The 15265-nt window shown below is 41.3% G+C and overlaps 2 protein-coding genes and 1 long non-coding RNA gene across 4 annotated transcripts; 2 read left to right on the forward strand and 1 right to left on the reverse strand.

The window, feature by feature from the left end:
• The first annotated feature begins 1021 nt into the window (after nucleotides 1-1021).
• LOC146693798 (uncharacterized) lies at nucleotides 1022-3966 on the forward strand. 2 transcript variants are annotated; one of them, XM_085429717.1, is made up of 9 exons: nucleotides 1022-1165; nucleotides 1264-1499; nucleotides 1596-1852; nucleotides 2038-2280; nucleotides 2387-2524; nucleotides 2787-2856; nucleotides 2941-3068; nucleotides 3179-3290; nucleotides 3467-3966. In XM_085429717.1, the coding sequence occupies exons 2-9, from the start codon at nucleotides 1301-1303 to the stop codon at nucleotides 3937-3939; spliced, it is 1620 nt and encodes a 539-aa protein (XP_085285843.1). In that variant the 5' UTR covers nucleotides 1022-1165; nucleotides 1264-1300; the 3' UTR covers nucleotides 3940-3966. The 2 variants fall into 2 exon arrangements, with proteins under 2 accessions (XP_085285843.1, XP_085285844.1); XM_085429718.1 differs by having other exon boundaries at nucleotides 1264-1340.
• Nucleotides 3967-4170: 204 nt separating this feature from the next.
• get1 (guided entry of tail-anchored proteins factor 1) lies at nucleotides 4171-8009 on the reverse strand. Its single transcript, XM_085429720.1, has 6 exons — nucleotides 7898-8009; nucleotides 7537-7718; nucleotides 6904-7069; nucleotides 5556-5623; nucleotides 5264-5378; nucleotides 4171-4546 (listed from the first exon to the last, which is right to left on the reverse strand). The coding sequence occupies exons 2-6, from the start codon at nucleotides 7624-7626 to the stop codon at nucleotides 4473-4475; spliced, it is 513 nt and encodes a 170-aa protein (XP_085285846.1). The 5' UTR covers nucleotides 7627-7718; nucleotides 7898-8009; the 3' UTR covers nucleotides 4171-4472.
• Nucleotides 8010-8144: 135 nt separating this feature from the next.
• LOC146693800 (uncharacterized) lies at nucleotides 8145-11617 on the forward strand. The gene is made up of 6 exons (XR_014914812.1): nucleotides 8145-8365; nucleotides 9392-9421; nucleotides 10464-10493; nucleotides 10590-10628; nucleotides 10722-10838; nucleotides 10932-11617. It is a non-coding gene; the product is annotated as an uncharacterized LOC146693800 (long non-coding RNA).
• Nucleotides 11618-15265: the final 3648 nt, after the last annotated feature.

The following is a 15265-nucleotide window of genomic DNA, read 5'->3' on the forward strand; positions in this document are numbered from 1 at the left end:
TCTTATTGGAGCTGTGATGTTATATCTGTTGCGATTTTTGCTTCCCTCTATCAGATCTCTCTTGACAAAGACATTTTTAATGTCAGTGAGAATTTTGCCTGCATTAAAGGCTATATAACCAATATAACCAAAAACTGATTCGTAAGAGATGTTTGAGATGTTTGAAAGATTACAGGCGGTACTGCAAATTTTGGTATCGATCCAATACCAAGTAAATAAAGGGCTAGTATTGTCGATACCAAGATCAGTATATGCTGATTTATGAGAATAATCATCATCAGATTGCAAATTCTTAAACACATTTTAATGACACTGTGATCACTATCATTGTTATTTTACACAAATATTAGTAAACACAATAAACCAACAATTCCGTGTTTCATGGGGTTTTTGGAGATGTGTGGGGTTTTTGCAGATGGGCTATAGGCTATAAATAAAATAGACTTGACAGTCAGTCAGACATTTTTTTTATAATGTTTGAGGTATAGTTTTTCATAAAAAACTGCAGTAATTTAAGACAGTTCAGTGCAATACTGAACTCAGAGGATAGAAAGAAAGTATCGATCCTATCATGCTAGTGAACCACTACCAGCGTCGGTATTGATGTCATCGATATTTGGCTCGATCCGCCAACCTGTACCTTTCAGTGTGAAATCCTTTCTAAATTACATTCTGTTCAGTTTTTCCACATGAAGTTTTCATTTTCTAAACTTTAGTTTCATTGTAAGAATGGAGCCAGCTCGAGTAGGCAAATAACAAAGTCTCATACTCAATAACCCTGTTAGAGTCCTTGAACAGTTTTTTTTCTTCTTCGTGAGTGGTCTACATTCCCTTTCATAAGAAATTAAGGACATTGAACATTTATTTTAAAAGAATCTCCTCTACATGCAGGACTACAATGGTCTTTTTTGTTTATTTTGTTTTTTGCTCAGTTTTTTTTCTAGTTACCGTCACTTTATTGTTTTCTTTTTATTTTGTTTCTTTACCGGCTGGGTACCATGGCAACCGTGGACGTACATCTACAAAAAATAATAAATAAATAAAAAGCCCCAGCAACGAATAGTGAACGAGTTCGTATATAAACAAACTATAGTTTACCCTGCTAAACATTACAGCCTGAAACAGAGAGAGTTTGAGAAGATAGCCACGCATAGAAGCAACTTAGGTTGGTTTATTACCGTTATGGCTGGTGCATTATTTATTTTACCTCGTGTAAATTCTTATTCATGCCAGTCTGGCTTTGAACTGTGCTTTTTCTCTCAGGTAAAGAGGATTCGTGAGTGGGAGGTAGCAGGGCCTGATGATGCAGAAGGCTGTTGCCCACGAGAAGCAGGATGAAGGTATGACCAGCAGCTCTGACACCTCTATATGGTCCAGTCCCTCCGGATCATACAGTAGCTCTGATGATCCACAATACACCTCTGTGTGTGAAGACAAAGCAGATGCCATCCCATCATTTCAGTGGCAAGGATCAAAGCGGTCTAGAAGACTTGTATTTGGTAGTTTTCATATCTCAAACATCTCAATATCTAAATATTTTATATACAATTCCCTCTACCATGAGTAAAGTGTTTGGGGGTGTCCTTCCTCTTCAGGTAATAAAGCTCATGGGGGCAGCATGCAAAAGACAAACCCTACTACAAACTGCTATATGGTTAGCTTGCCTCCAATCAGGTCCCTGGAGACTCCAAAGCCAAGCCTGAAGCGCATCAGGGAGCTTGAGAACAAGGTGTGGAGTCTGCAGCAGCAGCTGTGTGAGTCCAGGGCGGAGAACAAACTCCTGAAGAACGTGCAACATCGCCACATGGTGGCACTGCAGCACTTCCAAGACTCAGAGAACAGTATTGCACAGGTGGGTTTGTGGTTTCTGCCACTAGTCTCTCTTGCTTTTCAGATTCATGTTATCAATTAACTGTATGTGTACAAAATACTGCTATTTTTCCTCATCTTTCTCTTTATAGTGCCTGTATACGTCCCTCTCACAAATAACATCAGTGTTTCTGTTATTGTCATAATATTGACCATATCTGTTCACAGATTGAAACCAAGCACAAAAACGAGGCCAGAGCTCTTCAGCATTTGCTCCGTGAGACCCGCACCTGCCGTGACAACCTAGCAAGGCAGCTGAGGAGCACAGAAGACAAAATGTTGCACACAAGGGAAGCTCTCCAGCACCTGCAGCTGCTCAGCCAGGATCACAACCTGCTGGAGCGGGAGGAGCTCACCCTGAGGCTGGCCAAAGCCTCTGCTGAGCTGGAGGAGAAGGACAAGAAGATACTGGTACGAAGGAGCAGAGAGTAGAATGATGGTGGACGATATAGCATCCTAAAAATATATGTTTTACATTAAACATTTGCTTCTTTATTGTCTCTTCACTCTATTCTAGGACATGGAGAAGAATTTTGAGTTGTGCCAAGCTTCATTCAAGCGGCAAATAGTCACAGAGCAAAGAAAGATGAAAGAGGCGAGAAAAATACCCATCCACCTGCAACAGCAAGTATATCAGCTCACCAGAGAACTAGCGGTAAGCTGAAAGAGATGTGTGTGGTCATTCTGAGGCACCTCCCCCTGTCGCCATATAAGTCTGGGAGAAGAAAAAGTGAAAAAGTCTTGATTAGAAAAATAGCCAATGATCAACTGTAGAAACACAAGGTCTTATGCTTGGGTGTTACTAGTTAAACTCACTTGTCATTTTTCAATAAATAAATATATATATAAAAAAATATGTAAACAATTTAAAGGCGCTGACTGATGATCGGTGTGCGGTATGTTTTTTACTCATACAGTACAGAGAGCGGGAAATGGGAAAACGTAACATTTACTCCCACCGATTCCAGAACGGGTCGAGCAATAGAGGTAAAAAAAACAAAAAAAAAAACAATCTGCCTTATCGCAGCTTGCTCATGCTTGATTGGCTGTCTGAGTGGTTTTGATTTTTAGGCAGGGAAAACAAGATGGTTCAAACAGATGGATTAGGCCTGCTCCCCATTGGCCCTGCAAGTCTTTTGGAGAATGAATATTCAGAGCATGTTCAGAGACTGGAGCAGCAGGAGAGCTCTGTGAACTGGGTATATGGTTCAGTTACTCAAAAACAGAACAACCTTCTCACATACCTGTCTTTTATCATTTTTTAATTATTTTATCAGCAAACCAATTTAAAATCTTTCTCTTGTTTCAGGGTCGTTACGGTCCAGCGCAGAAGTTTTCAGTTATAAAACGTCTAGAGAGAAAGGGTCCTGCTCATTTGTCTTTAAAAGAGAATCACCAAGACGATGCAAAGATATCTGCAAGTAAGTTACTCAATCCTAACAAAGTGACAATTCTCTAACAATATACAATCAAGAAACCAAACACTGTAAAAGGGGGGGGGAAAAGAACGGTTGAAATCGTAGTAACAGAGGCATAAGTTGTTTTGGCATTTTGTCAGGTTATTCAGTATTTTTCAAATTGAAATATTTGCTTTCAGATTGCAGTGACATCAGGAGTTCAGACAACAGTCCAGAGCCTCTAAATGAAGAAGATTGTATCAAAGAAAAGGAGGAACCAGAACCCACACGGGCGCTCAATGGACCTGAATCCATAGTAAAACATCAGTTTTCAGACATCTGTTCAGATGAGAGCCCAGAAAATGAAAATAACGGAGAAGCCCCTCAGGTGCAGGAAGAGACGCGACAAACACAGCACGAAAGCACAATGGCCTTTACTTTAGAGAGGTGTCTGAATCGAGCAGCACCGAAGAGAAAAGAAAGCAGAATCCCCAGAATCAGAAGCAGCTACACCTTCAAACAGACCACAGAGAACCTGCACTGTGGAAGACCAGCATACAGCACTGAGGACTTGAGCCCACAGGAAAGCTCTGAGGTGGAGATCCTCAGTAGAATTCCTGAGCTTCATCTACCAGATGAGAAAACTGATGGAGGTGGAGCACACAGCTCTTAGACTGAATAAAGTGCAATTGAAAGGAAAGTGCAGGCTAGCTCATCATATGATTATTATGCAGCTACCATAGAGAAACTCCTTTCTGCATCATAACACACACAGTATGACTTTCTGAAACGTATTAACAGCCTGTAAACTAATGTTTTTCTACTCCAGACTCTTTATTTCAGTCGTTATTTCATTACAGTAATGTTTTACTGCCCAATTTGCTTTGGTTGGCTCATTCCCAGGTAAAGGTAAAATAACAAAACACATCTTTCTTTTTTTTCTTCTTTTTAATAAAAATTAATTTCCACATTTCCATACCACTGTTTCAAAGCAATATACACACAATCAAATAACCACATAATTATAAAACAATGATAACAATGATAACACTTTTTATAGTAAACTTCTGCTGCAATTCGAGATCACCAAAATGCACTGCATTATTTTAACGTTCTTTGCTAGGAACAGCTGACTGAAAACGACAAAACAAAAACTGCAGCGTTCGTCATCAAAGGAAACTGTTGAACACAGGATTAGGAAACACTCTAGCTGACAGCATTCAGAGCCAGAGTAACTACTTTGTTGCAAACCACCAACCAGCATGTGATTCCTACTCCACCTGAAAAAGAAAAACAACAAAACAAACAGCTCATTGATGGAGCTTGACTCCAGGCGGAAAAGAACAGCACATATTGATACACTACATGCATCATATTGTATAAAATCTACATATTGCAGAATACCTGCACTGAAGTGAAATGAATTAGGTTTTATTATCAGTGGATAATAAAATCATCATGATTTCTATTAAACTATAAGCTATGTGTAATTTTGTTTGTTTGTTTTATTAATAATGAAGCTGTTATGGATTTACCATCCACTTGATTAGGTATACCTATTCAACTGCTCCTCAACACAATTATCTATTCAGCTAATCACATGGCAACAACTCCATGAATTTAGGCATGAAGCTACGTGAAACATGACATGCTAAAGTTCAAAATGGGAACCAGAATTGGAATGAAAGCTGATTTAAGTGTCTCTGAATGCGGCATGGTTAGTGTCAGATGTGTTGGTCTGAGTATTTCAGGGATCAAGCACACTATACCCATCTTTTAATGGCTGTTTCCAACAGAATAAAATGCCATGTCACAAATCATCTCAAACTTTTTTTAAACATGACAGTGAGTTCGCTGTACTCAAATGGCCTCCACGGTCACCAAATCTCAGCTCAATAGTGCAGCTTTGGAATGTGGTAGAACAGGAGAGTCACATCAAGGACGTGCAGCTTGTGTGCATTCAGTGTATACTACAGGCTATGCTATCTAACACAAACCTGCCACTCCTGTTGGGAAAGCCACGAGGCGCTCCACGGGAGCAATCCATCTACTTGGTACCACAGTCACTGGATCAGAGTAATACTTCCATATCAATGAAATCATCAGCGCAGCCTGACAAGAAAAAACAAAACAAAACAACAAAAACACAAAAACAGACATATACTGTCAATAACGGCAAATAAGCTGATTCAGCTACCAAAAAACGATTATCTGGAGGTTTTGGCCAGTGCTATAGACTCACAACTAAATTAAAATACATTCATGCTTCTACTCGAAACCTCCACCTACCTGCAGTATGTAAAAAACAATGCTCACAACCCACTTCATTTTGGCTTGTTGAGCGGTTCTTGATTTGACTACAATAGACAAGAAATATGCAACTGTTAGTCTCAACATATTAATTTTTCTTTATTTTGTAGTGATACTGCCAGTTCCTTTAAATCAGACGGAACTGTCATTTTGTTTCACTTTATTATTTGACCATCCCATGTCCAGGGAACTGAAACCAGGATAAATTCCTTTTTTTAACCAGTCACAGGGTAACAGGGAAAGTATTAGTCCATTCTTTATATGGTCTTTGTTAATACCAACATTACACAAAGTAAATCTTTGCTTAAATGTAAACAGACAGCACTATTACTTTTTATTCAAGAATCAGGTGAAGACTAGAGTCAACACTTTGAGAATCACAAGACAGTGCAGTCAGAATAAAATCAAAATAGAGAAGAGCCTGGGTGTAATGCTGATTGTACAATAATTTAAAATTGACAATGTGCAGGTTTTGGAATAGGTCAGCAAAGAAACAGTCTTTAGCAGCCTTTGTATTGCTAAGTAAGTTATCACACAGAATAGACAGTGTTTCTTTACCAGATTGTCTGGGGTCAACCAACCAAAACAAGAGAGAATGAACAAGAGAGGTGAAGAGAAGAGGGCAGGCAGGTTGGAGTGGATGGAGACAAGTGTCAGGGGTGATATGTGACAGAAGGATAGCAACAAGAGTGAAAGGGAAGGTTCATAAGATGGGAGTAAGATCTGCTATGATGTATTGTTTGGAGACGGTGGTGCTGACAAAAAGACGGGAGCTCAAGCTGGTGGTGGCAGAACTGAAGATGGGAGTGACCAAGATTGACAGGTCTGCAGTCTGGAGATATGGTTAGAGGCAAGCTAACATGGTTTAGACAAGGTTTTAGACATGTGCAGAGGAAGCTGAGTGGATATGCTGGATGAAATGATGTTTAATATGGAGTTGCCAGGCAGGATGAAAAGTGGAAGACCACAGAGAAGACTGATGGATTCAGTGAAGGAACACATGCAGAGGGTTGGTGTGACAGAAGTGGATGCTAATCCTGAGGCTATGGGGCCAAAAACAGTTACTTACCTCTAAAATCCCCCAAATATGTCTTCTGACTGATAATTTATAACATGTAAATCTACATTAATAGACATTCACATCTGTGGAAGACATAATATATGCCCTTTCAGAGTACCTACTACATATTTTCTGCTGTGTTCCATAAAGAAAAAGCAATTCGTTTTAACTTTTTAGAGCTCATCACTCTGTTGCAGTAAACTTCATTTTGAGGCTCCTGTCACACCATCTATCCTCTGAATGTCAGTAGGCACTTTTAAATCTCACCATGTGTTTTCAGCTTGTCTGTTGTCTTGTTGATTTTGCGCTCCAGTCTGGCATATCTAGCAAACTCATCCATCATGCTAATGGAGGACTGCTCCTTCTTCATCTCTTGGATTTCAGCCCTCATCTCACTCTCCTGCTCAGCATCTTTCTGCACCATCTTTGAGAGCTTGAAGAAGGGGGAAAAATACTATCACTGAGCAGCCTGGGCCTGATTGAAATTTTTTATAATTACAGTAGTAGTCCCTATTAGGCAGTCTAATCAGCACCTACGAATGTCAGTTTAACACTTTCCATGAGGATTTCCATGAGGCAACCTTTCGAGCTACAAACAATCTTTAGCCGTAAAGCTAAGCTGTAAACAGTTTCTTAACATTAAAGCAGGACATTTGGCGATAAAGGAGGAAAAGGAATCCCAGTTAAATGCAGCAACTACTGGATTCTCGGTGAAACCCCACCCTCTGGTTGTAGCTCTGCTATAACTGAGGAGGTACAGCAGCTATAAGTTAGCTTGACAGACGGCTAAGCTAGTCAACAACAATCCACCGTGTGTCCGACGAGGACACAGATAATAATATACCGGCATTCAAACAACTTTAACAACAACCATATATGCAAACAATAACTCCTACTCACGAAGGAAGATATGGTCGGCAGAAGGATTTTCATAAGATTGCAGAGAAAAACCGAGCCAAGCACCAGGAGCCATGCATAACCGGCCGCCATGTTTGTTTCCTTTCTCCTCCACTCAGCCTCCTCCTTGTTGCAGCTGTTGAGCGACTGGACTGCTCGGTGCACTGACTTTAATAATTATCCCACTAAAGACGGGACATGCTGTTAGTAATTACGACTCTCTTTAAACACTAAAATAATGTAACGTGCATATATATGGCGTCCTCTATAATAAATGACTGGATAGGAAAATGGGGGAAATGCAGGATCTATTTATTTATTTTTATATTCTTCTTTGTTTATGTAAACTATATCTCAAACTCACCATTTGCCATGCATTATTCAAACCCTACACGTACACACACAACTAATACACCCTGCGAGCAGGTTATAAGCGGTTATAAAGTTAGATAAGGCCTGGATTGACTGATTGGCACACTGTCCTGCCCACACAGGTGAAGATGTTGTGTTTCAAAAATATGCTGCCTCATCCTCAAAGCCAATCACAGGAAGCAGTGGGCGGGGGCTCTGTCTTCCTGGTAGGTTGGTAGGATAAGGGATAAAATATACCGAGAGGGGGATCCAATCCGGTTTGAGCTAGTTCTGGTACTGCTCGGACGTTTATGTTAAGTTACAGACTGCAGCTGGTGGGAGGTGTAGGCAGAGGTAGCTGGGCTGACAAAACAACAACAAGTCCTCCTTTTGTTTGTGTAACTGTTAAAAGAAAGGCAGTGTTCCCTTTTTTTTTTTAAATTCCTGCCGTGCAACCTAAGCAACAATGGGAAGGAAGAAAGTAAGTGGAAAGAAAATGTGTGCTTTACGTTTGGGTCGGCATGATGCAGAAATAGTGTTTTAAGAAACTGTAGCAGTTGTTTTGTGGTGTTAATACACGTATGCAGGAGCAATGCAACACGCTACGGCGTGTCCATGTGCGTGCCGTGGAGTCCACCTTTTCCTGCGCTCAGGTCTGTCTTGTCTCACTCGGCTGATACAGGGAAGTGGCGCCTTTTTACTTAGCACTGCTTTTTTCGCTCTCTTCCCCCAGTCCAGTTTAAAGCTTCTGTTTTGTAAAATGTGTGCCCGGCTGAGTTTTAATAATCACCAACTGTTCGCTGAAACAAAGGGGTGTAACCACCGTCGAGGCGCACAGGTTGGCATTTCGAGGAAATTTCTTTCGTAATTGCCTCCTTATTAATTAATTTATTTACTTGTGCTCTGGGTTGCACGCGTGCCGTTTCAGGTACCAGCTGCACCTTCGGTCACGTGTCGCGTTTTTTAGCCGCATTTGTGGCCAAATTTGGCGGAGATTTTGACCTCAGGCGAGTGTGCGCGCACTGGAAGGCTGGTGCGCGTCACTCCTGAGGTGTGCAGTCCCTTCTCCCCCTCTCTCTGGTTAGGCTCGTTAATGGCAGTTGATGGATCCTCGACAGCACAGCGACACATCTGGCCGTTTTGATGTCAAGCGGAGCTCTGTTAGTAATGGAGGATGGTCTTATTTTTTCAGTTTAGTCACGCTGGTGATATAAACAGTGACAGCAGGCGGAGCGAGTCCACTCCTTATTTGTTGTGTCCACGGAGCTGCTGTTGCTCTGTGGGAAATAAACTGGCACCCGCCAGATCCTTTGAGTCAGCTCAAAAACGTGATCCTCCCCACGTACAGATTGCATAATTTCTTTGTGACTTGAAGGGAAGGAGAAGTGCCCATCCCCCCCACCATCCCCACCTCTTTGCGTTACACACCCACTTTAGCTCACTCATGAATGGTTGTTGGTTTTGGCTCATTATGTTTCTTCCCCCCTCACTCTCTTGTCTTTTTCAGGCTACCACTGATGCAGATGCAAGTGCAGAGGTTAGTATTTCCACTAATAAATTCAAAACTAATGCTGATACCCAGAATAAGATTGATGCTTCATAGCCAGCTCAGTGCATCCCAGTCTTAATCGGAGTTTTGAGACCGATCGTAAATTGGATGGGTTTTAAAGTGCAAGTTACATTGAGTTTGTGCAGCCCAAATTGTTCTTGTTTACCTGGTTTGTCTTAAATGAGTGCACAGGTAAAGAGTTTAGTGTTTCTAATACCCTAAAACAGTAAACTATTCGTTCAATTTATTTCATTTAGGGAAAAAAGGAAGGACAAAAAAATACTATACAGAATAAAGCAAATTACACTCTGATAATGCTCCACCTATGCTGATTCAGTATACATATTGAATAGGAGCAGGAAGAAGTGCACACTTGTTTAATTCCACCCCTTCTCCTTAAGTTGGCAATTAATATTTATCCAGCTTCCTTACTGATTATAAACCTAAATAATAGCAATATAGATATTGCTAATGCTAAATTTGCAGCATGAATCAAAACAAACTCCCATAATGCAAAGTTTCATCTTTGCTCCCTTAAAGGACAAATAATGAAGAGCATACAGAGTGCAATTATATCCACAGTGTGTCTTTGTCCCCTGTCCTGTAACTTCGAACCAGTCACGGCAGATGGCCCCACCCCTCCTTTAGCCTTTCTGTCGAGGTTTCTTCCTGTTAAAAGGGAGTTTTTCATTCCCACTGTCATCAAGTGCTTGGAAATTGGGGATTGTCTGATTGTTGGGGTTTTCTCTATTATTGCAACATCTTTACATTACAGTATAAAGAATCCTTAGGTGTCCTGTTGTGATTTGGTGGTATGTAAATAAAATGGCATGTCTGAAACACATGCTGGAAGTTCCTACTTCCCTTTGTGGGCTCATTGTGTCATTGTAGCACCTCTCATTGAGTAACATGTTTTTTTTTTTTTTTTTTCCATCATAAATGCGTGGGGGGGGCTTCTCTTCCGGAGTGCTTAACTGAATTAATGTGGCCTTCTGTGTTTTGTTTTGTTTTTCTTTGTTTTTTTCTTCAGCCAAGGAGAAAGTCTCAGAGGTTATCAGAGGTAAGTCTACAAAGCTCAGCAACGGCCTTGACAGATTAATCTGTGGATTTTCTCATTGCTGTGTTTGTAATTTTGGAACATCATTGTGTGTTACAGAAAGAGACGCAACCAAAACCCCAGCCAGAAAAGACAAAGGTAAAAGCCAAATCTTACCATTGCACACGTCCGCTATAACCACATAAAATGCACAGCAGGTTCATGATGCTTGGTTTGTTAATGACACCACAGGCACCCCCCAAGACCAAAAAGGTGAAAGAGGCAACCAAGACAGAGGAGAAAAAAGAAGAACCTCAGGCAGAAAAGGAAGAGGTGCCAGCAGAAAATGGAGAGGCCAAAGCTGATGAGGTATTCTAAGTTTCCCTCTTTTGTGAGCGCCACGTGACATTTACACTGTCGCAAAACAGAACAAAATAAAAGTGTGTTTTCTCCGTTCTCCAGCAGGCCGCAGCCGCAGACGAAAAGGACGCCAAGGCTGAAGAGGAGGAGAAAGCAGCAGAGTAGTCGTGTTGCCACTGAACTAACTCGTCAATGCTCCCTGTACCTCCTTTGTTGTAAAATGCAGAGAATATTTTTATCTACTATTTTCTTAAGACAGCAGTGTTTTTAGGGATATGATTGCTTTTTTTAAGAATAGTATGGTTTCCATTCAGTATCACGGCTTCTGTGAAGGGAAAGTTTATTGTGTCCTTGTGATCTTTTTGTCTTGTGTTTAATTTCTTTGTCTTTTTTAAAGCCTGTTTACCCGAGACATTTCAGAGGTACCATTTTGGAACTTTGTAACCGGTTTTGGAAAATGCATCAAAATTCTGTGCTGGATGGGTAATCGTTTGAAAGTTGTGTTCTATGTTAAGTAATGCCTTGCTCATGTTCATTATCATCACAGGAAGTCGTTGGGTTAATTTTTATGTTATTGTGTATTTGAGACCAATACGATTGATCCATGTTTTCTGCTTTGCTTTAAACTAAATGCATTAGAGTTGTACTTCTGACTTTTTTCCTATTGTGAAATCTGTTTGGTTTGGGGATTTCTCTACTAATGTAGTTTCCTCCTTTAAACAAAACAAGTTTCCTTTTGTTATAAATGGTATAAAATACCAATTAAAGTGAGGACTGATTTAACCATGCATTTCTCAGCCATTGTGTACTGTATTTGGCCAGAGGGATTTATTTTAAATGACCTATTTCAGATGTTTCTATTGTAAACCACTTAAATTATAGATATTAGAAATTCCTCAAACTAAAATGCCTAAGTTACTAATTGTTGCTTTTTCATTTTTTTTTTAGATTTCTCAGTTAATTTGATAAGAGAATCACTGAAGATCACTTTATAAAGATGGTGACATTTACACTGATCAGGAATAACATTATGACCACAGGTGAAGTAAATAACAGTGATTAAATCTCCATCATAGCACCTGATGGTGGGTGGGTTATATTAGGGAGCAAATTAACATCTTGTCCTCAAACTCGATGTGTTGGGGGCAGGAAAAATGGACGAGCGTAAGGATTTGAGCGAGTCTGTCAAAGGGCCATATTGTGATGGCTAGATGACTGGGTCAGTCGATCTCCAAAACTTCAGCTCTTGTGGGGCATTACTGGTCTGCAGTGGTCCATGGTGAACCAGCAACAGGGTCATGGGTGGTCATGGTTAATTGATCTGCGTGGTAAATGAAGGCTGCCCTGTGTGGTCAGATCCAATAGATGAGTTGCTGTTGCTCACATTGCCAAAAAATGTTAATGCTAATTTTGATGGAAAGGTTTCAGAATACACAGTCGGTTGCTGTTTGTTGCATATGGTGTTTAATAACCTCAGACTTTAAAGGCTGCCCATGCTGACCCCCAAAAGTACCAACAATGGGCGCTTGACCATCAGAACTGGAGCACAGAGCAATGGAATGGAGGTGGCTTGGAAACAGTATTCCCAGATAGCTATGGGCTCTTTCAACAGGATAATGAGCCATGCCACACAGCAGAATGATTTGAGGAGCATGAGTTTGAGGTGTTGACTTGACCTCCAAATTCCCCAAATCTCAATTCAATCAAGCATCTGTTTGATGTGCTGGACAACTGTCTGGTCTATGAAGGCCCCACCTAGCATCTTGCAGAACAAAAATGACCTATTGCTAACATTTTGGTGCCAAATACCATAGCACACCTTCAGGGGTCTAGTTGAGTCCATGCCTCAATGGGTCAGAGTTATTTTGGCATCGAAAGGGGGACCAACACAACATTAGGCACATCGTGTTACGACTGATCAGTGTAAATATCTGACCATTGTGCTTGGGGTGTTTGGTACTGAGCTCCTGAGCCCCTACTGTACACACAGTTTGGCCCAAGATTTTCTATGTAATTATTGATTATGTACGTTCAAAGTTGCATTTGCTCATCAGCTAAAAATAATTAAGATCTTGAACCTTGACAGTGGCACAGAACCACTTTAAAAAAAACCTTTTGCAATTCTCCACATAGAATAGAATGCCCTTATTGTCACTATACAGTTGTACAATGAGATACAGAGCATCTCCTACACTATATACAGTGGGGCAAAAAAGTATTTAGTCAGCCACCGATTGTGCAAGTTCCCCCACCTAAAATGATGACAGAGGTCAGTAATTTGCACCAGAGGTACACTTCAACTGTGAGATACAGAATGTGAAAAAAAAATCCATGAATTCACATGGTAGGATTTGTAAAGAATTTATTCGTAAATTAGGGTGGAAAATAAGTATTTGGTCACCTCAAACAAGGAAAATCTCTGGCTCTCACAGACCTGTAACGTCTTCTGTAAGAAGCTTTTCTGTCCCCCACTCGTTACCTGTATGAATGGCACCTGTTTGAACTCATCATCTGTATAAAAGACACCTGTCCACAGCCTCAAACAGTCAGACTCCAAACTCCGCCATGGCCAAGACCAAAGAGCTTTCGAAGGACACCAGGAAAAGTATTGTAGACCTGCACCAGACTGGGAAGAGTGAATCTACAATAGGCAAGCAGCTTGGTGTGAAAAAATCAACTGTGGGAGCGATCATCAGAAAATGGAAGACCACTGATAATCTCCCTCGATCTGGGGCTCCACGCAAGATCTCATCCCGTGGGGTCAAAATGATCATGAGAACGGTGAGCAAAGATCCCAGAACCACACGGGGGGACCTGGTGAATGACCTGCAGAGAGCTGGGACCAAAGTAACAAAGGTCACCATCAGTAACACACTACAACGGCAGGGAATCAAATCCCGCAGTGCCAGACGTGTTCCGCTGCTGAAGCCAGTGCATGTCCAGGCCCGTCTGAAGTTTGCCAGAGAGCACATGGATGATACAGCAGAGGATTGGGAGAATGTCGTGTGGTCAGATGAAACCAAAGTAGAACTTTTTGGTATAAACTCAACTCGTCGTGTTTGGAGGAAGAAGAATACTGAGTTGCATCCCAAGAACACCATACCTACTGTGAAGCATGGGGGTGGAAACATCATGCTATGGGGCTGTTTTTCTGCCAAGGGGACAGGACGACTGATCCGTGTTAAGGACAGAATGAATGGGGCCATGTATCGTGAGATTTTGAGCCAAAACCTCCTTCCATCAGTGAGAACTTTGAGGATGAAACGAGGCTGGGTCTTCCAACATGACAATGATCCAAAACACACCGCCCGGGCAACAAAGGAGTGGCTCCGTAAGAAGCATTTGAAAGTCCTGGAGTGGCCTAGCCAGTCTCCAGACCTCAACCCCATAGAAAATCTGTGGCGGGAGTTGAAAGTCCGTGTTGCTCGGCGACAGCCCCAAAACATCACTGCTCTCGAGAAGATCTGCATGGAGGAATGGGCCAAAATACCAGCTACTGTGTGTGCAAACCTGGTAAAGACCTATAGTAAACGTTTGACCTCTGTTATTGCCAACAAAGGTTATGTTACAAAGTATTGAGTTGTATTTTTGTTATTGACCAAATACTTATTTTCCACCCTGATTTACGAATAAATTCTTTACAAATCCTACCATGTGGATTCATGGATTTTTTTTTTTTTTTTCACATTCTGTATCTCACAGTTGAAGTGTACCTCTGGTGCAAATTACTGACCTCTGTCATCATTTTAGGTGGGGGAACTTGCACAATCGGTGGCTGACTAAATACTTTTTTGCCCCACTGTACATATGGACAGTATTAACATAGGGAAAAAGATATATATATATATATATATATATATATAAAATGTACAAATAAACAAGCCGGTTTTTATAAAAAAAAGTAATATGTAATAAATAGTGTTGTGTATATACAGTTCAGTTATTGCACATAGAATTGGCATTGCACAGCGGTGGTCCATAGAGGAAGTGGAAAGAAAAAAAATTGGGGGGGGATGTGTAATCGGTGCATGTGTGAGTTCAGGGTGGTTATGGCTTTGGGGAAGAAACTGTTTTTGAGTCTGTGGGTTTTTGTGTTGATGCACCTGTAGCGCTTCCCTGAGGGAAGCAGGCTGAACATATTGAAACCAGGGTGGGAGCTGTCCTTGATAATGTTTGCTGCTCTGCTGAGGCAGCGGGAGGAATAAATGTCCATCAGGGAGGGGAGAGGGCAGCCGATGATCTTTTGTGCTGTCTTGACTACACTCTGAAGCCTCACTCTATCCGCCTTGGTGCAGCTGCGTACCATACCGTGATGCAGTAGGTTAGCAGGCTCTCAATGGACGAGCAGTAGAAGGTCAGCAGCAGGTTGGAGTTCAGCTTGTACTTCCTGAGGACTCTCAGGAAGTGCAGTCGCTGTTGGGCCTTCTTGACGACCG

Source organism: Copadichromis virginalis, linkage group LG14 (assembly GCF_057382275.1).
Source record: "Copadichromis virginalis isolate Kocher_CV1m ecotype Utaka linkage group LG14, C_Virginalis_male_GT1.1, whole genome shotgun sequence".
NCBI lineage: Eukaryota > Metazoa > Chordata > Actinopteri > Cichliformes > Cichlidae > Copadichromis > Copadichromis virginalis.

What these genes read in the sequence shown, in the direction of transcription:
- LOC146693798 (XM_085429717.1), top strand. Translation starts at nt 1,301, where the DNA reads ATGATGCAGAAGGCTGTTGCCCACGAGAAGCAGGATGAAGGTATGACC. An exon ending in AGAAGGACAAGAAGATACTG is followed by an intron (nt 2,281 to 2,386) that starts GTACGAAGGAGC and finishes ACTCTATTCTAG; the next exon opens with GACATGGAGAAGAATTTTGA. An exon ending in GAACGGGTCGAGCAATAGAG is followed by an intron (nt 2,857 to 2,940) that starts GTAAAAAAAACA and finishes TTTGATTTTTAG; the next exon opens with GCAGGGAAAACAAGATGGTT.
- get1 (XM_085429720.1), bottom strand. Translation starts at nt 7,626, where the DNA reads ATGGCGGCCGGTTATGCATGGCTCCTGGTGCTTGGCTCGGTTTTTCTC. An exon ending in TGCCGACCATATCTTCCTTC is followed by an intron (nt 7,070 to 7,536) that starts GTGAGTAGGAGT and finishes CCCTTCTTCAAG; the next exon opens with CTCTCAAAGATGGTGCAGAA. An exon ending in TTTCCCAACAGGAGTGGCAG is followed by an intron (nt 4,547 to 5,263) that starts GTTTGTGTTAGA and finishes TTTCTTTTTCAG; the next exon opens with GTGGAGTAGGAATCACATGC.